The following is a 22,863-nucleotide window of genomic DNA, read 5'->3' as shown; positions in this document are numbered from 1 at the left end:
AGATGTCATCGCTCTGCGGCAGAATTTCTATATTATCAACATCAACTCCATATGACAGAATTAAATCTAGCGTATGATTATGGCGATGAGTTGGTCCTGTTACATTTTGTCTGACTCCAAGAGAGTTGAGAATATTGATAAATGCTAATCCTAATGTGTCATTTTCATTATCTTTGTGAATGTTGAAGTCACCAACAATTAAAGCTCTATCTACAGTAACTAAAACATCTGATAAAATATTTGCAAATTCACCAAGGAAATCAGAATAAGGCCCAGGTGATCTATACACTGTAGCAAGGACAAAAGACGACAGAGATTTTTTATTTATATCTGACGGTGTCACATTAAGCATTATTAGTTCAAAAGACTAACATTTATATCCTGTTAGATGTAAAAGTGAAAGTGAAGATTTAGAGTTAAAAGAGGACTTAAATGTATTTCTAAAAAAAGCAGATTTTTCTTTCCATATTGGCAAATAGATTATTCCCTTGTTTTAAGCATAAACCTCACAAAAGTTTGTTTGATTTCTCTGAAAATAAGAGCTAATGTCTTGTCATTTTGCTTCTAAAGTAAAAGTATCTCATTTAAAGCATGTTTAGATATTTTACATTTTTTTTATAAATTATAATCTTTCCTTCCACTGCAGCCCTCAAATGTGTTTAATTTAAACATGCCACCTTTTTGTAGCGTTGCACCGAGTTTGACGTCATTGACACCTTATGGCATTGGTTCTCATATGTGTTGTAACTGAATGTGGCATGCCAGATTTGAAAGCTACAGCATAGGAAAAGACTGGAAAATAATGACTTAAAATTTAGGACTGACACAAAAATCAGTCGTATACCATCAGACGACTTGCAATTACACACACAGGCTTTCATAGATGTGAGATAAAGAAGAGAATGTTCTGTTATAGAGAATATTTTATTCCATCCTTTCATTGCTGACTGGATTGAACCACGTCTCCCAGCGATGGACACTGTTCTCTCTGCTCTTCACTCCTGTCTCTTGTCTAATTCATTTCATACTTATTCAATTCTTTTTAAATGCACTGGCTTATGAATGCCAGTGCTGGGTCAAAGGGCAAAGAGACCGGATCACGATGCAGAACATAATGTGTTTATCTAAACTTGATGAAAGCAAAGAGATGCCTGTCAGTTGCTTGAAAAGCTGAACTGAGTCATGAATGATTGACAGTCTCTAGAAGCCAGGGATACTCATGAGACCAAGAAGACACAAAAAAGGAATATTTCAAAACATTACATGAAAAAAAAAAAGCTTTTTTCAGTCAATGTTCATTCTTCGATGATTAGCATGTTAGAGTTAATGTAAAAATAATTACATTCCTTAGCATTTCTTGAGAAGAGAAGAGAAGGAAAAGAGAGAATGAAAGTATAGGAAAACATAAAAAGAAAATGAAATGAAATGGAAAGGAAGAGAAAGGAAAGACAGAATGAGAAGAGAGGAAATGAGAGAGGGGAAGGAGAGGGAAGAAATTGAAAAGAGAATAGAAAAGTGAAATAAAAAGTGAGAAGGGAATGGAAAGGAAAAGAGAGAATGAAATGAGTAGAAAAAGAGAAGGAAATGGAAAGGAAAAGAGAGAAGAGAAGAAAACAAAATGAGTAAAGAAAAGTAAACAGGAAAAGAGAAAAGGGGATGAAAAGAAAAGAGAGAATGGAAATAAATGGATAGAGGGAAGAAAAGGAGCAAAAAGAAAGGAAAAACGAAAAGAAAATGAAAATGGAAGAGAAAAGAAAAGGAGTGGAAAAGAGAGAAACAAAGGAAAGTATAGGAAAATATAGATGAAAGGAAAGGAAAGGAAAGGAAAGGAGGGAATACATTTAGAGGAAATGTGAGATGGAAATGAGTTGAAAAAGAGAAGGAACGGGAACAGAGAAAGAGAGAAGAGAAGAAAACAAAATGAGTAAAGAAAAGTAAACAGGAAAAGTGAAAGGGGATGAAAAGAAAAGAGAGAAGGGAAATAAATGGATAGAGGGAAGAAAAGGAGTGGAAAAACGAAAATAAATTGACAATGGAAGAGAAAAGAAAAGGAGTGGAAAAGAGAGAAACAAAGGAAAAGATAGATGGAAAGGAAAGGAGAGAATACATTTTGAGGAAATGTGAGATGGAAATGAGTAGAAAAAGAGAAGGAACGGGAACAGGGAAAGAGAAAAGAGAAGGATAGAAATAGAGAGATGAGAGGAAAAGGAAAAAGAAAGAAAAAGAGAAAAGGAAATGAGACTGAAAGGAAGAGAAAGCAAATGAGTGGAAAAGAGAGAAATAAAGGAAAGGATAGGAAAAGAGAAGAAAAGAAAAGAAAGTCTTGAGTTATTGACAGTTTCTAGAAGTCTGAGATGCTCAAGGGGCCACAATGAAACTGTAGAAGAAATCTTTTTTTTTTTAAATGACTCGAGAACACAAACTTGTGTGTTTTCTTAAATAATCGTTCAATCTTCCATGGGTAGCATGTTAGAGTTAATGTAAAAATAATTACATTTCAGATTAATAGTCTCATGGGCATTGGCTACAGACTGCTGCTGTAATTTATTTATTTATTTATTTTTGTATAATGTCTTTGGGCAGCAGTTACCATTATTACTGTAATCATTATTAATCAGATGAAATAAACTTTTAATAGTCATTCATCAATGAAACTGAAAAAACGAAATGAAAACTCAAATGTTTTTCAGGCGAACTAATTTACTGTAATTAAACCTGTAAATGGCACATTTCTCCCCGCATACTTTGTTATTTGCAAATAAATAATCATTTTTCCTCCTGGAATGTCTTGATATTAATGAATGTAACCCAGAGCTGTGAGTTTGTGTGCTGAGAGTTCTGTTTCATAGATTCATTAACATTTCAACTTTGTCTCAATGTTGCTTCTAAATCTCATACAAATAGACAAGGATACAGGAAGAGTATAGCGCTAAATTCATTTGGATTTTGAATGTATGTGGATAGCATAGCTCAGATAAATTGGTCTTTCGAAAATGTACTGAGAAACGTTTGAGTTCATGTTGAAATGATATTGACAGTAGAGTGATTTAGGCCAACTTAAGCAAGATCCTATCATGTTTTCCTGATGGCATGTGATAAAATCCTTTGCTTATTTATGCCTACGTGAAACAGAAAGTGCACAAACTGCAGCAGACGAAAGAGAGAGCTAATATCATCGGTTCAGGAGGACAAACCCAGCATGCTTTTGCCTCTGGGGAGCTCCACTGTTTACACACAGAAACAGCAAAAATCAAATCAAACAGATCCGGATTAATTATGCTTAAACACATCCGAGAGTGCACATACGATTTGGCAGGCTTTTGTATCTGTGGACTATTTCCCCATCATTTATTTTATATTTACAGCTTGTGGAGAATATCATTGAGAAATCCAGGGATATGTTTAGCTGACCAATGAATTGACTGAAGGGCCTTTTGCTTTTTTGTGCAAATGTACAATGGGGCTGTGAGTAAAAGAGAGCAAATATCCTGCCACAATTAGCTATTGCTGTCGGTTCAATATTGCAATTTTTCTTCAATCTACGATCTATAGTCACTTGTAGAGTTCTACCTCTCAAACTTGCAATTAGTTCGCATACATTTCGTTCTCCTACCAGAGATAAGACGTGTGTTACAACTGTTATTATCATTTAATTGTTATTATTTTTCTGAGATCTAAACACTTAAATTTCCATTCCAGGCATCCAAGGAGTATCCAGCCACCAAACATCATAGTCCACAATGGCATTTAATCATGGTAACATTAATAACGATAGTAACGATAATCGTGTTAAAGTCACTGTGAATGAAGCACCACCCGCTGTTGTTTTGAATACTAGGATATGTTCATGGAACAAAGATATCACTTCCATAAACCGACGAATAGTCCTTGAAATGGTCTATAATGACAAAAAACCTCTCTCCAAGAATTTACTTTTCTCAATTGATTGGAGAATTGCGTCTACAATTAAAAACACCACCACTAAAAATCTTAATGTTAGTAGTCAAGCCCACTAATAGTCCAGTAAGTTGTTGGACGACTAGATGATTAGTTGACCACTGAGGCACATCCCTAATATGTAGTATATAATATATGGTTTGTTTTCTAGAAAATTTGTCATTTTAGGGAGACATTTTTAGCTATGCAGCCAACACCACAGTATCAAGTCACACAAATATCTGTCATTGTCCCACCGAGAGTTATTCTAGCTTTAAAAAGCAGAACAATGGTCTAGAGCTTGACTCTTTGACCTCATGCATCTTCCTGTTGGTTTTTTGTTGTGGCAGGCAGGTTGAGTTCAGTATACATTTCTTGTTATTTCAGCATATTGTGCACATGTGACACAGTCCGAGCGGGAAAGACAGAAGACTGTTCGACTGTGTTTATCTTGGAATGAACTCGATCCGAGCAGCTGTTTGAATTGGTTTAAATGACAGTGTTTTAGGCACGGAGCCCTTATGCTAGCAGACGGCCAAACTCTGGTTGTCTTTCTCAGGGGTGAGTTCACAGTTGCTCTAGTTTAGCATGTGGAATTTCAGCAAAAAAACTAGCATCTTATTGACATAACACACACAATGTACGCTGGTATACTGCCCACCTCCATTGCACTTTCCCCAGTAGGAAGTTGGGAGGCAGATTGCTAACGTTAGCTAGCTAGCTTTGCTAGCATCACTTACACTTAGCTATCCTTTCTTTATGCTTCCTTTCTAAGTGCCGATAAAAGTTTGACGTGGTCCCAGCCATCTCTGTAAGCATTGCATTGCAGAATTGACATACTGCTGTGTGTTTTCTTTTGGACGCTTATTTAGCAGATGAACACTTTATGGTTTAGGTCAGCGTTTCCCAACCTATTTTCTGCCATGGCACACTTTCTACGATTAAATAAATCCCATGGCACACCACTATTCCACATAACCATGGTCGATAGTTTTCCTTTTCAAGAACTTGTCCTTGTTTTCTGTCTGTCTTAGTAGCGTGAATTTGTAATGTTTGAAATTCGGCTCTGCAAAAAACGCAAGTAACAGCGGTATGCTGTATAATGAGGTCTCAGATGCCAATTGCGCTAATTGGATAATGAAAAACCAACAAATTTGTGTCTTTTCCAATTTGTGGATTTGTTCTTGCAAATTAATTCTTGCAATGGCACAGTATTTATTTACTGTATTTTCCAGAAATAAAGCCACACCTGACTATAAGTCGCACTGGGTCAAAATCGGCTCGTGCAGGCACTAGGACCCGAGAGCAGCCGTCCGGGCGGGGAGGGGTGACAGCTGTTAACAGTAACACAAATTTAAAATTAGAAAGTTCGAAAGTTTTACATCTAATCACAGTTGTGGTCTTGACTGGTCTTGAACTAAAATCACGAGTCCTCTTTGTCTGAAACCGAGACAAGACAGAGTAAAAATGCGGTCAATTCTGAGATGAGACCTTCAAAATGTGGTCTCGAGACCAAGACCGAGCTTGAGTACAACAACACTGCTACAGGGTTTGTGTTTTTAATCTCACATTTGGTTATTATAACACCATCAGTTAGGATTAGGGAAGGGAGGTAGGTTTTGTTGATTTAAAACTCGAAATAGCATTAACCTTAAAAATATTAACTTTTCGGTAGAAAATGTAACTCTCTTTTAGTGCCACCCAGTGGACATTTCACCTCTAAACTGCTGCAATATGGAGTAAATGTATATAAGCCTGTTGCTATCCTAACTATGCCTGAATATGGTAAGTTACATTTTGTTATTTTCATTTAGCATTGTTTTTGTCCCCTCAGTCTCTCTGTCTTTGTTCTGTCATTAACATATGGCTGTGTCGGAGTCTCTGTTGTTGCACAGCTGGCTGATTCTGAGGGGTTCATGACACGTTCCGTCTGCTGTGTTGGATGCCCTGTCTCTGTCACTCTTTCGATTATGCCCAGGCAAGACTTTAGATTAAAAGGAAAAGATGTTCCTCTTCCTTCTAAATGTCTGGTCACTACCGAATGAGATATACCGAGTGTATCTCATTCCCGCCAGATATGGGCGTGCGACTGGGCTGTCAGAGAGATATCAAGGTCTTGTGTGAAATGCTCTCATCTCATGTCGAGCTAAACAATCACATTTAATTGGATTTTGCACCAGGGCTATTAAATCTAATACAAGGCTAGTGAGGCACCAATCACTAAAACAATCCCTGATTTTTTTTTGTCTCTCATATAACAAACAAACTAGGAAATCCCTCTGGACAATGTGCATTAGAAAAATAAGAAACTGTGTTTGACTGTCCACTGTTTGTGCAACACACAGGGCTGGAAAAATATAAAATAGCCATAATACATTTGCAATAATTTTGCTGGCAATATAAAATTAGATTGACTATCACAATGATAATGCCATTAAGCTTCCTAAAGCGTGCTCCATTCAATTAGTTTTGCGATCCTTTCTTATCCCGGTACTTGAAAGCATGAGAGCGTTAAAGGAATAACTCACCCAAAAATGACAATTCTTTCATCATTTACTCACCATCATGACATCCCAGATGTGTATGACTTTCTTTATTTTACAGAACACAAGTGAAGATTTCTAGATGAATTTCTCAATTCTGGTCCATACAATGCATGTGAATGGGTGCCAACGTTTTGAAGCTCCAAAAATCACACAAGTCAGCATAAAAGTAATCCATACGACTCCAGTGTTTAAATCAATGTCTCCTGAAGCGATTTGATAGGTGTGGGTGAGTTTATTACTATAAATACTCCTCCCTGCTCAGTCAACCTCTTCTTGTGTTTTTGGTGATTCACGTTCTTTTTACATATCACCCCCTACTGGGCCGAAAAAAAAATTCTATCAAAAGGAATTAAATTAAATGTTTCTTACCCACACCTATTTTATCCCTTCTGAAGATATAGACATACAACACTGGAGTTGCATGAATTACTTTTATGCTGCCTTTATGCTATTTTTGGAACGTAAAAATGTTGGCACCCATTCACTTGTATTGTATGGACCTACAGAGCTGAAATATTCTTCTGAATATATTAATTTGTGTTCTGCAGAAGAAAGAAAGTCATACACATTTGGGATGGCATGAGGGTGAGTAAATTATGAGAGAATTTTCATTTTTGGGTGAACAATCCCTTTAAGGCGTGATAAGAGATGTTTTAAAGACGGCTCTTAGTCCATGTGTATTAATTTGGAGGCCATCTATATGACCGTGTACTCCAAAAAGTTGAATTGTAAGATCAGTTCATTTAGGTTACAGTGAGGCACTTACAATGGAAGCAAATGGTGCGAATGTTGGTGCAAATGGTGCCATTTTATAAAACGACTTCAATTAATTCTTGTGTTAAATGTTATGTGTTATTTGAGCTGCAAAGTTGTTCAATTCGTTGTTTTCTGTTAAATAACCAGTATTACAGAGTTTAAAGTGTTATGTCATCATGGCAATGATGTTATAAAATTGGATATTCTGTATCTTTAAACAGATAAGGTTTATCACACTAAAATCATGTTAGCATGCAAATTGTTTACATCTTGCGGCTATACTTTTGAAACATGCATATTTTAGTTTACTGATTAATAAGAAAATGAGGGACAATATTATGTCACCAATGCTGTCGACTGACCTGGAAAATTCCTTTAAAATTCTTTAGTAAAAATAGATATTTGTGTAGGTAAATATTGGTTTTTATCTTCTATTTATTGTTGTATTTGTGAATTATGAAATATTATTCTCCGTTGTGCTCATTACGAAAACATTTTTTTTTTTAGAATTGCAAATTTATATCACGCAATTCCGTGTTAAGATCTCGCAACTGTGACTATTTCTCGGAATTGTGAATATTTTATTTTTTCCGAATTGCGACTTTTAATCTTACAATTATGAATTTATTTCTCACAAATACAACGTTTTTTTTTTTTTTTCAATTGCTACTTTATTTCTCCGTATTGCTATTTCATACCTCTCAATTGACTTTATATTTCACAATTGCGACCTCATTTTTGGGAATTGCGACTTAATTTCATGCGGTTGTGATTTTAAATATACATTTTTTACTTTATTTTACAGAATTGTCAGTTATAAAGTCCCAATTGTGAGATGTAAAGTCAGAATTACCTCTTTGTTTTATTCCATGGTGAAATCCAGCTATTACTCCAGTGACTGTTTGGTAGAAAGGACAGTTCCTCTGATTAAAAAATTCACATTTTAAAGCCATTTCAGAGCACGTACATAAATACTGAAATATTTATCAGAAATCCTCAAAATTATGAAAAAATATCTAAATATAATTGTTTTAGCTTTATACTATACAGCACATAATAGACTGCTGTGTGTCTCTCTACAGCCGGCCTCTGGGCGCTTGGTCCAGATAAGTGCGTTCGGTTTTCCAGTGTGTGGTTTTCTCACTCTCTGCATGTGTCTCTGTCTTTATGTCCTCTGGCAGATGGGACGTCCACGCTGTGTCTGTCCTCAGTGAGGGAGCTGCCATCACAGCTGCAGGATCTGTACCAGCAGGGCTTCATTCTAGCAGCTGTGCACCCGTTTATCCAACCGTGTGGCCCAGAGCCTGCCAGTGTCCAGCGCCAGCTCTATCGGGCAGTGCTCATCAAAGTCTCTGACAGGTGGGGGTCACAACACACCCACGCTGAAAACATGACGGCAACTTTGAACTCCACAGGTGGCACTGACATTTAATGGGCAATGTCCTATGCTGTTCATTACCAATTTTGTTTCTCTGAAGTAGACTCGTAATGTTTGTCAAGATTTGTTGCACCCAAAACCGTTTTTTACTCTCTCTCTCTCTCTCTCTCTCTCTCTCTCTCTCTCTCACCCTTACAATTAAACAGGCTTTTTTACTGCACCTTTAAGACTTTTACGTTTGCATTTAAGCAATAAGCCAAAAGCAATAAAGCAAAAAGGGTAAGGGGTGTTCTTATGCACATCGTTTGGCAGAGTGTGGTAAAATTAGTGCTGGGAGTCAAATGCATAGTAAGGCTATCTTAACTTATTAAACATCTTACTTTTGTGTAGAACTAATGTCTTTACTACTCAATTTCAGTCATCAATCATATATCAATCATATATCAAGTTTCCTTAACAATAATAAGCCTGTAATTAAGGCTAATTAGTTTGGGCTTACTCCAGTTGTTTGATGGCAATAGTCAAAAGTCTGGCTCTGTGAGATTTAGTCGCTTTCAGTCTGTCACACAAAGAGTTTGGGAAGGTTGAAGATCCGTTCAATAATCCACTGGCAAAAATACAGTGGCAGGGACTGAAAGCCACATCCACTCCCTGCCTGGAGCATGGCTGGACCGCTATGTGACACAGGCCAGACCGGCCTGGCTGCAGTGATGGCGTAAAGGGCCAGCGGACATCGAGCTATCGTCCACCCACACACACATGCCACATACAGCTGCCACTTGCCGATTCCTCTGAATCTGTGTGTGAAGAATAAGGCTGCAGGCGTGTGTCTGGCCCCATTGACCTTTCAAAGGAGATCCACTCTCCCTAGAGGAAGGAAAGGATGGTAATGAAGTCGTAAATTATTCTGTTTTTGTGGGCGCACCAGGACTCCTCAAGTACATTCCTGGCAAATGAAGGTTTAATGTAAAACATTAGAAGGAAGGATTTCTCTATATTGTTGTTGATCTTTTGGCGGCTCCTTTCTTACATTACAGAGTTATTTTCCACTTGGATGCAGCTCTCTTTGAGGGACAGTATGAGGTTGAGATGTAATTCTTAGAGATTATACAGTTCAGTGCAAGTCAAGATAAACTCTTGGCATGAACTCCCCTAAAGTAAACGTGTCGTGCACTGACAGGCACGAATGCCCCCGCTCACGTAAATATTCATTATTAAAGACATATACACATTCAAGCGCTGAGTTTAAAGGAATAGTTCACTGTAAAAATGACAATTCTTTCAATATTTACACACCGTCATGTCATTCCAAGACTGTATGCTGTTATCACATATCTGTGATTATTCATAGTGATCGAGTCTGTAAAGCTCCAGAAAGGACAAAAAGCACACTTTACTTAAATACTTTAAAAATGCAACTCACACAGAACAGTTACATGAATACATCTACTATGACATTTTGTTCATGTCAAATAGAGTACAATAGAGTAAAAAAAAATATATTCTTGACTCAAAAGTTCATGACTTGTGGGAAAATAATAATAAGTGTGTGTGTATATATATATATATATATATATATATATATATATATATATATATACAGTATATATATACTTATGAACACTTAATTAGGAACACACACACACACACACATATATATATATATATATATATAGATGTGTGTGGGTGGGTGTATATATGTAAGGAAAGTATTTAAGACCTTTTAATTTATGGCTACACCACTTGATTTTTTAACCCTAAAATACATATGTGAGTCAAAATGACCCAGCCGTCTAATTTTTAAGACAATATTTACATCAAGTGGTCAATTCATAGTTATTTATTTTTTTAATTATTAGAAAGTTTGCATCACTACCCCTGGAATATATACCTGCAACGTTTTTTTTATCAGTATTTCTCACCACTCTAAACAAGAAATGTAGCTGTATAGAGTAATATAGAAATGTAGGATAATATAGCAATATAGAGTACATGAGGTTGCTATAACAGGACTGGTCGGTATGGGGAATGAAGAAGCATGTTTCAGGTATCTTTAAACTCTTTATTCAAACAATAACATTCAAAGTCGGGGTCAGTACTCTAATGCGTTGCACTCCTTTGCATCACTCTCTCTCTCTCTCTCTCTCTCTCTCTCACTCTCTCTCTTTTTCTCCCTGGGTTCTGGCGTGGGCTCCTCTTATTGCTCTTCACAACAAGAAACAGCTGTTAGACCTAATTGGCAACCAGGGATGAATCCTTACTGCTTCCCTTCTTCCTGGATGGACACTCAACCACGCCCTTGCCACAGTTGCCGTTTTACATGTTGAAAACTAACTTTATAAATATATATATATATATATATATATATATATATATATAAACTTTTATCCCAGCCTGGTCTCACGAATATTCTATGACTGAGGCAAAATTATATGCTTCATTACACATTTTACTCCAGTTTCACAGTGAAGTGTCCAGAGGGGGGCGCCAAAAGCAAGTAAAATGGTGTTGTAATCATACAAGGTTTTAATGAGTAAAACATACCTTCCTAACCTAAAACATGATAGTGTCCTAAATGCAAATGTGCCATGAAAGCATATTTTCTGGAGCAACCATGTGATTTAGTGTCATCTCTATGACATGTGTTGCTCATGCGATACTTTCAGTGTGACATCCCAGGTGCGACACTTTTGTTGCACACTTTAGACCATCCGCAGTCTGAAGTCCAAGATTTTATCAAGTGAGATTCCACGCAAGCTAATCAGATTGGAATAAGTGGGTAAATTTAGGTGTGTCGGCAATACAAACGTTTTAAAAGTGTCGTTTTTCAAATTATGTGTTGTAGTAAAAGTGTTTTGATGCTATAACGTAGCAGTATGTGAGTAATAGTGTGTAATATGTGTTTATAAAGTCATAATCAGCCGTTGTATTCGTGATTTGTGTGTTAGTGAACAAAACGGACAGTTGTTGTAGCGCCTCTAGGGTTAGTTTTACTAGGAAACTGCGTCGAATCGTACAATGCAGCGTGTAAAAATTATTTTACAAAAATTGAGTTATAGTAACGTTCATTCTATGAGACTTGGTTGTTTTATCCTACTCCTTTGTACTTATATGTATGTGTTTGTGTGTTGATACATTTCATATTTTACTGCAAAACATGGAAATTTCCCTTATTTTTGTTTTACAGCCTTTCTTACACTTATACTTTCTTACACTTACACTGTCATTACAGTTCATTTTCCTGCAAAAACAAAAAATAAGTAGTTTTATGCAGAAAAATAATCTTTCACATGGGTCTTTTTTGACCCACATACTGTATGCATTTTAGTGGGATAAATTTGCATATGCATTCTAGGTTTGAAGTCATTAAATACATTTTTGTAGAAAATGCTACAGTATAACAGTTTTTCAAAAATGAATAAAACCAACATGGACACAAAGATAACATCTCTACAATCTTGACACATCTTCTAAACTTAATTTGTAAATTTCTTATCACCTTCTTTTGAAGTCATATAATAGCTTTGTATGAGAAACAGCCTTGGTACTTGGTACATTTTTAGGGAGTAAAGACTTAAATTTCGGCCTGTTTCTCACATTAAGCTGTCTTGTGGCTTTAGAAGACTTGGAAAACACCGTACAAGTTGTGTGCACTCATTTAAAATGAACTAATGGAGTTTCCCAGCCAGGGTCACTATGAACTGTCGTTGTATGAAAAATAAGAGTGTGCGCATTCTTAAAAGTTATTCCTTTGTGTACCTTGGAAGAAAGAAAGTCATTTGGCTTTGGAAGGACATGATTTTAGTTTCTGGGTGAACAATTCCTATGTCATGTTTTGTGCATGAGTAGGCATGATTTAAGACTGATGGGGAGTTTTGTTCGAACTGAAATCTACTGTTCATCTTCAAGAGACAGAGATTAATGGAAGGTCAAGAGCAAAACGTCGAACGAAAAAAGATCAGAGTTGGATTCTGTCACGTGGATGTGTGCGTGTTGTGAGGGATCATAGTATCGAGGCTGCTGCCGACCTTTGATGGCTTCAGCAAAGTTGCCTTGCTTTATCTCTGGCGTCTGTCACCTTGGAGACAGTTGCTCGCATCAGCAGCAGCCCTGAGGGATAAACCTGCAAAAAAAGAAGAAAGTGAGGAGAGATATCAAACAGGACAGAGCTCTACGCCTCCTCTGCCAAACCTGGAATCAAGAGATCAGAGGGAGGAAAGTGCGGATTAAAGAAACACCTTCATGTAGCCATTCCTCACCCGCTTAAAACAAACAGACCCAGAAACATTATAGTGAGAAGACAAAGGAGGAAGAGGAACAATAGAATTGAGAACATTCTGGAAAAATCAGCTAAGACCAGTTTCTGATGGTCCAAGCTGGTCATTTATGGTCATGACCTGGTTGACCTGATTTCATGCTAGTAGAAGACCTGCCAGAGGAAATTGTTATTGCTCAGAGTTTGCTTTTATATAGTTCACAAATTCTCAGTGATGTTTCATTGGAGAATTAACTTTGTCTAAGATGTTTCTTCTAAAATTTCTAAAGAGAAACCGAAATGAGACATCCATGAGCACCAGTCACTAAATAAATCAAATGCTTGTTGCGCTTTAATCTGTCTTGAATACGACTATTCTGATGCTAGTGAAACTTTGTAATGCAGCACTTTTCGTATCACTGTCTCCTTAAGATGATTCACTTACAGTGTATGCCTCCTTTGTAAGTTGCTTTGGACAAAAGCGTCTGCCAAATGATTAAATGTACTGTACATAGAGCTCTAAAATTAATTTTAAAATGCATCACTCATACACTGATTTGGTGTTGGAAGAACTTGGTTTGAGTTGAATGTAAGTTTCACAAACAAATTTTTAACATTGCTTTCAAAAAGGCTACACATAATATGCTTTTTCACGATTGGACTTATGCTATTCAGTGATCAAGTAATAGATTAGAGTAACTTAGATTAGAGTAATCTAATCCGATTCAGTAAAGAAGTGAGTTGACCAAAGGGACTTCACTGAATAAATTCAGTCCACGATTCAGACCAATGACTCCTGTGTTTGATTCAGTCTGATTCCTCAATTGGTTCACAAATGAATTCACTGCGCTGTATGATTGTTTTTGTGTGCATTCAGCAAGGACAATGCAATAGTAAATTGTGGTGACTATTTATTGTCTATATTGCATTAATATTATTTATTTAAATACAGTACTACTTTGTTCTACATCTTACATTTATGCATTTGGCAGATGCTTTTATCCAAAGCAACTTACAGTGCACTTATTACAGGGACAATCCCCCCGGAGCAACCTGGAGTTAAGTGCCTTACTCACGGACCCAACAGTGGCATCTTGGTGGTGCTGGGACTTGAACCCCCGACCTTCTGGTCAGTAACCCTAAGCCTCAACCACTGAGCTAACTACTGCTACTACATTATTTACTCACCCTCATGATATCCCAGGTGTGTTTGACTTTCTTTCTTCACCAGAACACATTTGAAGATAAACAAAAAAATAAATATCTTAGCTCAGTAGGTCCTTAAAATACAAGTTAATGGAGATTTCTCTTTTGAAGCTCCAAAAGACACACGCAGTCAGCATAAACATCATCGATACAACTCCAGCGGTTGCAAAAAAGATCAATATTTAACTCTAAATCATGCGTCCGGTGAGCAGCGACATGCACGTGTGACGTAATCACATTTGCATTTGAAACATGCAAGAACTGATGCATGTGAGTCACACCCGGTAGGGCTGTTTACAAGTGAGAAGGAGGAACGCTGTACAGTATCGTGGTTGGTTTTGGTTTAGATCTGTATTGATCTGTTTCTTTACTCACAATGGTGTGTTTGTGTGCTCATCCTGGATGTCTCAACCGAGCGGAGAACATGAGATTATATCTGTATCCATGGCAATGCGAATACATAACACGAGAGTCCGCTTGGACTCCATCCTCTCATGAATCGTTGGATTATAGTTAAAAAGTACTTAAATATGGATATTTTTTCACACCAAAAGCGATCGTATTGCTTTAGAAGACATTCATTTAACCGCTGGAGTGGTATCGATGACGTTTATGCTCCATTCACTTGCATTTTAAGGACCTACTGAGCTAAGATATTTATTTTTTTGTTTTTCTTCAAATGTGTTCTGGTGAAGAAAGAAAGTCATACACACCTGAGATATCATGAGGGTGAGTAAATAATGAGAGAAGTTTTATTTTTGGGTGAACTATCCCTTTAATAGTAAAGTTATCAAAACTATACATGTTTTCACAACTTTGGTTAATTTCATCCCAGGGATTGATTTTCATCTAAACTTCTTTTGAGAAGGTCTCATTAAAACTAAATTGTAAATGTTTTACCATGCATCGATAATATATTTTTGGTACTTTTCAGATTTTATGCATTTATGTTAAGTTTATGTTTTAGCTTTGTCCCAGACTGTCAATATTATAGGTATTGTCTTTGTTCAATACAAGTTAATCTCAGTCGACAGCATTTATGGCGTAATGTTGATTACCACAAAAATTATTTAAATTAATTCCTCCTTTTCTTTAAAAAAAAGCTAAACATTTTGTTTACAGTGATGCATTTACAATGGAAGTGAATGGAGCCAATCTTTGAACGTTAAAATACTCACAGTTTCAAAAGTATAGCCGCAAGGTGTTCGCAATATCCATGTTAAAACGATTTTAGTTTGATAAATTCACTTACTAACTTTTTCTGTGTAAAGTTATAGCCAATTTTACAACTTCGTTGCCATGACAATGCAATATCCAAAAACCTTGAAACCCTAAAATGACTGTAGAAATTATTATTTAAACAACTTTACAGCTCAAATAATACATGCATTTTAACAGAAGAATTAATCTAATTGCTTTTATAAAATTAGAAGATTCACATTTCTGCTTTTAAACCCTCCAATTAATTCCATAGTATACCTCATTGCAGCCTTGATCTTTGCTTTTTTTTAAAGAAAAGGATGGAGGAGTTGAAATTATTTGTTGTGGTAATCAATATTATGCCACAAATGCTGTTGATTGAGTTTAACTTGAATTGAACCCGGAATTTTCCTTTGCTTAGGCTTAGATCCTCCCATGCTAAGTAGCATATCGAGCAGTAAGTTCTCTCCAGTGTTTCCAGTCTCTGGCCACAGATTCGGCATCATACCATGTGGTGTTTAGTGTCTTCTGGTCTTGGATAAAAATTCTTCTCCACGTGTTTCGGGGGCATCCTCATTGATGTTGTGGTACCCATCTCATTGTGATCTTGGATTGGGATCCGGTGGGTCTCCATTTGAAGATTGTGGCCAGTCAATCAGTCTCCTGCGGGCGAAGATGTTGTGGAGCTTGCACTCGTCACTCCTTCGGAGCACCTCTTTGTTGGTGATATGATCGTAATATCGGATCTTGTGGATTCGGTGTAAGCACATTTGCTGGAAGACGTCGAGCTTCTTGTTGATGCTTGTTGATGCCTTCCAGGTCTCCCTGTCACCGTTGTTACCACAATGGAGGTAAACAGGCAGAGCTTGATCTTCAAGGAGGTGGATGGCGATCCTCCTAAAGAGAGCTTCATCCTCCTAAAGACACCTGCCGCTTTTCTGATGCGGTATTTGACATCTCCATTCTTGGAGATCACACTACCCAAGTATGTGAATTTCTCCACCTCCTCTAGCCTCTGTGACCCGACTACGATCCCCTTTGTGCTGCCCATGGCGTTCACGTGCATGATCTTCGACTTCTCAGCACTTATCGTGATGCCTACTTTCCTTGCTTCTTCTTCCAAATCAGCCGTCGCAGTTTTCAGCTACTTCTCATCTTCCTCTAGCAGGGCGATATCATTGGTGAAGTCCAAGTCTTGGTTGGACCATACTGGCCCTGATGCGTGCTCCTGCAGAAACACCCATATGCATTCATCTCTATATTTTATGTGTAGAGATCAGTAGTAGGGATAGAACAGTGTTTGATATTCACTCAGAGTCTCTGGATCATGTCCCAGCTCTCCCACATCAGGATTAGCTTAGCTCGAAAGCCGCTGTGCGTGGGGCCGTGATGGAGAACCGATGTGGCATTGCTACAATTTACCCTCCAAAACCCAGCTTTATTATAGCACCAATACAGGAGCTCTTCCTGACCTTTGGCTTGTGCAGATGTAAACAGCACAACTGTAAATAAATACCATAGTCTGGAGTCGTGGTGGTGTAGTGGGCTATGGAGTGGTGGTGGTGTGGTGGTCTAAGCACATAACTGTTAATCAGAAGGTCACTGGTTTGATCCCCACAGCCACCACCATTGTGTCCTTGAGCAAGGCACTTAACTCCAGGTTGCTCTGGGGGGATTGTCCCTGTAATAAGTGCACTGTAAGTCACTTTGGATAAAAGTGTCTGCCAAATGCAAAAATATAAATATATAAATATAGTCTAATGGATTAGCAATGGCTTGTTTTAAAATTGGTGAATGTGTGAACAACTGACTCCGTTTATAACTCCAAATGTCAACTGTCAAGCATCACCACCAATGTTTAATTTTAGTTACAGTTCCACTTCGGTGATGAGGGTGGGAGATTTATGCATCATTTTTTGATAATTGCTGGGGTGCTGGTACGGACCAAAAGCCATTAAGGCTGATATGCTTGAATAATATTATTGATGGTTCGGTAAATAAGCTGACATCAAGAAAGATGTGATGCATTATTAATGCAGGGATTAAAGATAGGTTTGATGGATACAAATGCAGTTTGTTGTCATAGCAATGCCACCGTAGGTGGGGCACGCAGTCGCACACCCACAGCTGGATATGGCCTCCGGACCTGATGCCTATCTGACAACATTAGTGATGGTGGTACTCCTGTGGGCAAGGAGAAACTCGTGAAAACACACAAATACACTCAGACACACTTAGACTAAGATCATCTACGGGCACACAGCCATTTGCCTACAGTGCAAACCAGCTGTGTCTTCGATCCGTGTCTTGGAAAAAACCTTTGAGAAAATGAAATCTAAAGTAAGTCTAGATGTGTGTTGCTTTAAGATTTTATTCCCAAAAGCAGGACTACTGCAAGCAAGCATCTGAATCTTTTTGTGGTAGTTACTGCAGTTTAACCTGCTAAAGAATTCCTACAAATACAGTACATTGGATTGCTGTTTTGTAGGTGCAATACAGCCGTAGGAAAGACAGAAATCACAAATGAGAGCCCTTTATAATATATCAATTGTTTCTCCTAGACAGCAAAGAGATTAAATGGAGATCAAATGCTTAAGTCTCCTTCTTCTTAGATGTTTTTCCTTAGATACAGACCCCCGTAATCTCACATGTGTCTTCAATTGGCTTTCAGAGGAGATCTCAACCGTGTCTCAAACTGTGCTCGGATTTGGCAAAATCCCAAAGTCTGAGATCTCAGTATGAGCTAAAATATTTCTCGTTAAATTTTCCCAAAACCAAATGGTCTGAGCTATGATAACTGCATTTATTTTATAGCTTTATACTCTTACTGCATGTCTGCAATTGCCTCAGTCTTGTCTATTTGTATTTCTCCAGAGGAATTTTGGGATAAACATCTGATACAAAGTGAAACATCCATGAGAACACCATTAAGTCTCTGGAACTATGAAGAGCAACCTTTCTCAGCTGGTCCTGCTGTGTTTTGTGCTGTAGATCCATAAGAACCAGCTTATACGAGTCATTTGTTCAGCAATCGGGCCAAGTTGTGCTGTATAATTTGCAGTGTAGATTCAAAAGAACCAACTCTTAAGAGTCATTGTTGGGGAATCGGACTAGATTGGTTATGCTGTATGTTTTGTGCAACACATTCAACAGAACCGGCTCAAAAAAGTCTTTCGTTCAGGATTTGGACTACGCTCTGTTGCAGTACCCCTGTGTGGTAACAGTAAGCACTTTCAGAGTATTTTAGGATAGTGTCTAGTCCACATTAGCGTAAAAGCAAACACTCGAGAAGCGTTAACGGATCCAAAAGTCTTTAACATCCTTCGGTTCTGGATTAAAAATTTTTTTAACTGGTTTTAAAAAAAGAACTGAATTTTGGTTCCCAACCCTATTAATCTGATACTACATGATGCAAAACTAATATTATTAATAGTTTTTAAGGTACAATTGTATATATGGATTTTGATGGTCATACGTTGCTCTTCAGATTTGTTTCTATTCATCGAAAAGCCAAAACACAGAACACAAAATACAGTCATACATGCTGCATAAACGCCGAGAGGGATATGTGTTTAGGTAGCAGATGGTGGTGTGTTGGCGGGACGTGTGTGTGTGTGTGTGTGTGAGAGAGAGAGTGTGACAGAGGTGAGTCAGGCCCTGCTGCGTATTGACTGTAGGTCGATCGAGTTTTGGGTTAGTGGGTTTAATCTCTACCCCAAATGCCATACACGGGCACAGAAGATGGGAGGAGAAGACTCTGGAATGGGCATCACAGGAATCAGCAGTGAGTGAGGGCGCAGACCTCCTCACGGGGGATCTTTGTGGATTTCCTCCAGAGAGAAACAAACAGCCGTTCTGTACCGATTAATCATAAATAGTCACATTGCCCACACTGCCTCTATAACCCTAATTTCATAGAGTTTTGAACATTATTTGATCATTTTCATTTACATTTGATTTTTTTACTCGCTTCTGTTGTAGCGTTCCATCCATTGTAGTTAATCAGTTCGTTCAGATGATTCAGGTAAATGAACAGATTCAACAAACAATTAATAAAAATATTCATAAAATAAAAAAAATAAAAAAAATCCATGTCCAGTTCTAATCACTATGCGATTCAACTTAACATACTGACCTCACTATTTAATGACTGAAATTATTTTCTTTGTTTTATTACAAAATGGTCTTAACTTCATTTTTTAAATTGCTATTAAAAAGTATATTAAATGAATGGCTGTCTTATGGTTGAAATATTAAGCTAGGATAGGAAAAATAAGGGATAGTTCACCCAAAAATGAAGATTCTCTCATTTACTCACCCTCATGCCATCCCAGATGTGTGACTTTCTTTCTTCTGCATAACACAAACAAAGAGTTTCAGGAGAATATATCAGCTCTGTAGTTCCATGTAATGCATGTGAATGGTAGCCAAAACGTTGAACCTCCAAAAATCTGCATAAAAGACATCCATAAGACTCCAGTGGTTGAATCCATAGCGATATGATAGGTGTGGGTGAGAAACGTATCAAGCCCTTTTTTACTATAAATCCATCATTGACCAGCCCCGACCAGTAGGTGGCGATATGCACAAAGCATGAAAAAAAGCATGTGAATGTGAAAGTGGAGATTTATAGTAAAAAAGGACGTAAATATTAATCTATTTCTCACCCACACCTATTATATAACTTCTGAAGACATGGATTAAACCGCTGGAGTCTTATGGATATCTTTTTTTGCTGCCTTTATGTGCATTTTGGAGGTTCAAAGTTTTGGTCACCATTCACTTGCATTGTATGGACCTACAGAGCTGAGATATTCTTCTAAAAATCTTAATTGTGTTCTGCAGAACAAAGAAAGTCACACACGTCTGGGATGGCATGAGGGTGAGAAAATTAGAGAATTTACCTTTTTGGGTGAACTATCCCTTTAACATCAAACAATTAAATTAAACCAATTGCACGTTTTCTTAGCGCTCATTTCTTGCCACTGCTAAGGAAAAATGTTTTTAATAGTAAGCCACATGAACGGATGTTTTATGTCTCACTAACGATTCTTTCCTTACCGTATAATTAGGTCACAGTTATGAACTTTTTGGAGTTTGTTGGTGATACATCTCTGCTCTGCACCAGTTTAACAGTTGTATGTTCTACATTAAAGCCCATATTCCCCTCTCTCTCCTCAGCTGGGAGAAGAATCCAGGGGATTTTGAGCCGTACCACCTGAAACTTGAGGAATGCATGTCTACAGAGCAGATTCCCAGCACGGAACAAATCCAAGGCTATGTGAAAAAAGTAAGAATCTCTCATTTAGCTTTTTCACACACCAGGGACACTTAACTGACACTCCAAAATATAGTAAGCTGCCTAAGGAGGGAGCATTTTAATGCATTGTAGAATTCAGTGGATAAAGCTCAGTAAAGGTTGTTAGATTTATCTGAAGAAATAAAAACTCAGTATCGAATGTCATTTTGCTTTGCAAGTAATTTTATCTTGTTTAAGGATGTTTAGATGTGTGTACTTTAAAACAGGACAAAATTACTGAGGAAGAAAATGTTATTTGGAGTGTAAGGAGTTGGGAAACAGAGGGGTATTCCCGTTTCTTCATGTGTAGATCATAAACCTGCTGAGCTTTGCCTACGCCTCATATCCAAGCGTGATTAATCGCAATGAGCCGTCACGAATACGATCCTTCCCCCCAACACGTCAAACTCTGAAATTATTCACTGCCCTCTCACCGACGGAGGAGCCGGCTGAGAAAAATGGTTTCTTATCTATGCAATTTAATTTGCATCATTGTTGCAAATATAATGACGGGACTCCCGGCGTCAACGTTCAATATGCATTAAACAATGCGACTGGAAAGGACGAGCCTGTTCCTGGTTTCATTTTTGAGAAAATAACCTGCGCACCTCACGGAAACTGATCCTGGTCATGTGGGCGAAAGAGTCAGATGGCGATAGCGGTGCCCGGCCCTCAGGCTGGCCTTTATTAAAACGACACAATGGAAAATGGCATCATTAGCATTCCTTGACAGTTAATGATTCAATTCGGTTTGATGAGAATTCAAATATCGGCTCGCAAATGCAAACGGACAATAAAGTGGTAGATGCCTCAATGATTTGGGATGCAGAGGGCGGTCAATTGTGGACCGCTGCCATTGTAATCAGCGCTTGCTAATTTCATATAGATGATGGTGGGCAGAGAGAGCGCTGCTGTTGCAATATATTGTCTTGAACTGTGTTTCATTGTTAGGGTAATGTGGCATATCAACTGGTTTTAATGTTCCTACTTTAAGAAAACATTATTTGATCACCCTCATGTCATTCTGAACCTCCGCTATTGCAAGCCCTTTCAACATGAATTTTAGATACTTATAGCTACATTTTCTAGTTAAAATGTTAATTCTTCATATCAGGAATGGAATTACTAGTAGTGAAAATGCTTATTTTGGATATCAGTAATTAGGGTTGCACTAGTAAAAATTATAATTCTGGATTTTAAATGACGTCATTAATCGTCAACAATTGAATTACAACTAGTAAATTACAATATGGCACAAAATTAAATACAAATTCAAATAAATAGCCAGATACATACTGTACAATTAAATGTTTCAAATAATTAAATTAATCAATTAAGACTCTAAATAAGTCAATTAAATGTCTTCATATTAGCAATGCTTCTCTTCCATTTTCATTTTAGCATAATCTTTGGGTTGATTTGTCTTTTAAGCTTGAGGTTCATTTTCAAGGTTACTGCTATTGACACGTCACTCAACAACAGTGGGCAAAAGATGCTAAAATGAAATGCAAGGGACATTGATTTATTTAGTGCTTTGATGATTACATTTTTTGTCATGTGTTTAATGATGTATTTAAATACTTGCTATTTAATTTTTAGTCATTGGTCCTTTATAGTAAATATGCATATATATTTTTTAGGGCTGTCAATCGATTACAAATTTGAATCGAATTAATTACATGGTGTCCCGATTAATTAATCGCGATTAATCGCATATACAAATATTTGCTGAGAAAGCCCCTCATGTAACAATAATTCAATATATAATGATGAAATAAGTATACATAATTATCTTTAAATATTAAACAATTATATATATATATATATATTAGGGCTGTCAAATATTCAGATAATTATAATGCATTACATTCTTGTGGCAGAAGAGTTCATCATTGATAAGATACAATAAGTGGCTTTAGAATACAATGTATTATTTACTACCATATTATTGATCATAAGTCAATCATTGGCATACAGTTCACAGAAATCCATTTCACAAGTGAATATGCAATCAGTTGAAGATTTATTATGAGGGTTTGTTTAGGTTAAGTTATCAAATCTGTGAAAACCAAATAAAACGTCTTTATAAAGCAAAGAAAAACTAGTTAAAATAGAGGTACGTACAAACAAACAAACTTTTCATCTACAGCATTACAGAAGGAGCAAAGTGGATCTATTTCAGGGAGCATGTTTCTTAAATAAAGATTGACTGGGTAAAAACGGTGTAACAGTTTAAAGGACACCTCCTTAACCTCCTTGGTAATTAAATATGTATGAGGTAAAGAAC

At 37.2% G+C, this 22,863-nt stretch overlaps 1 protein-coding gene across 1 annotated transcript in view; it reads left to right on the top strand.

Moving 5' to 3' along the window:
• LOC127657846 (raftlin-like) overlaps window positions 1-22,863 on the top strand; it is a 112,246-nt gene that overhangs the window by 40,199 nt on the left and 49,184 nt on the right. Inside the window, exons 3-4 of the mRNA XM_052146788.1 lie at window positions 8,420-8,597; window positions 20,459-20,567. Coding sequence (XP_052002748.1) covers window positions 8,420-8,597; window positions 20,459-20,567 — 287 coding nt within the window. The remainder of the gene's footprint in view (window positions 1-8,419; window positions 8,598-20,458; window positions 20,568-22,863) is intronic.

This window comes from Xyrauchen texanus, chromosome 17 (genome assembly GCF_025860055.1).
Source record: "Xyrauchen texanus isolate HMW12.3.18 chromosome 17, RBS_HiC_50CHRs, whole genome shotgun sequence".
Taxonomy (NCBI): domain Eukaryota; kingdom Metazoa; phylum Chordata; class Actinopteri; order Cypriniformes; family Catostomidae; genus Xyrauchen; species Xyrauchen texanus.
Note: the sequence above shows the minus strand (reverse complement) of the source record. Positions and strands in the feature narration are given on the sequence as shown.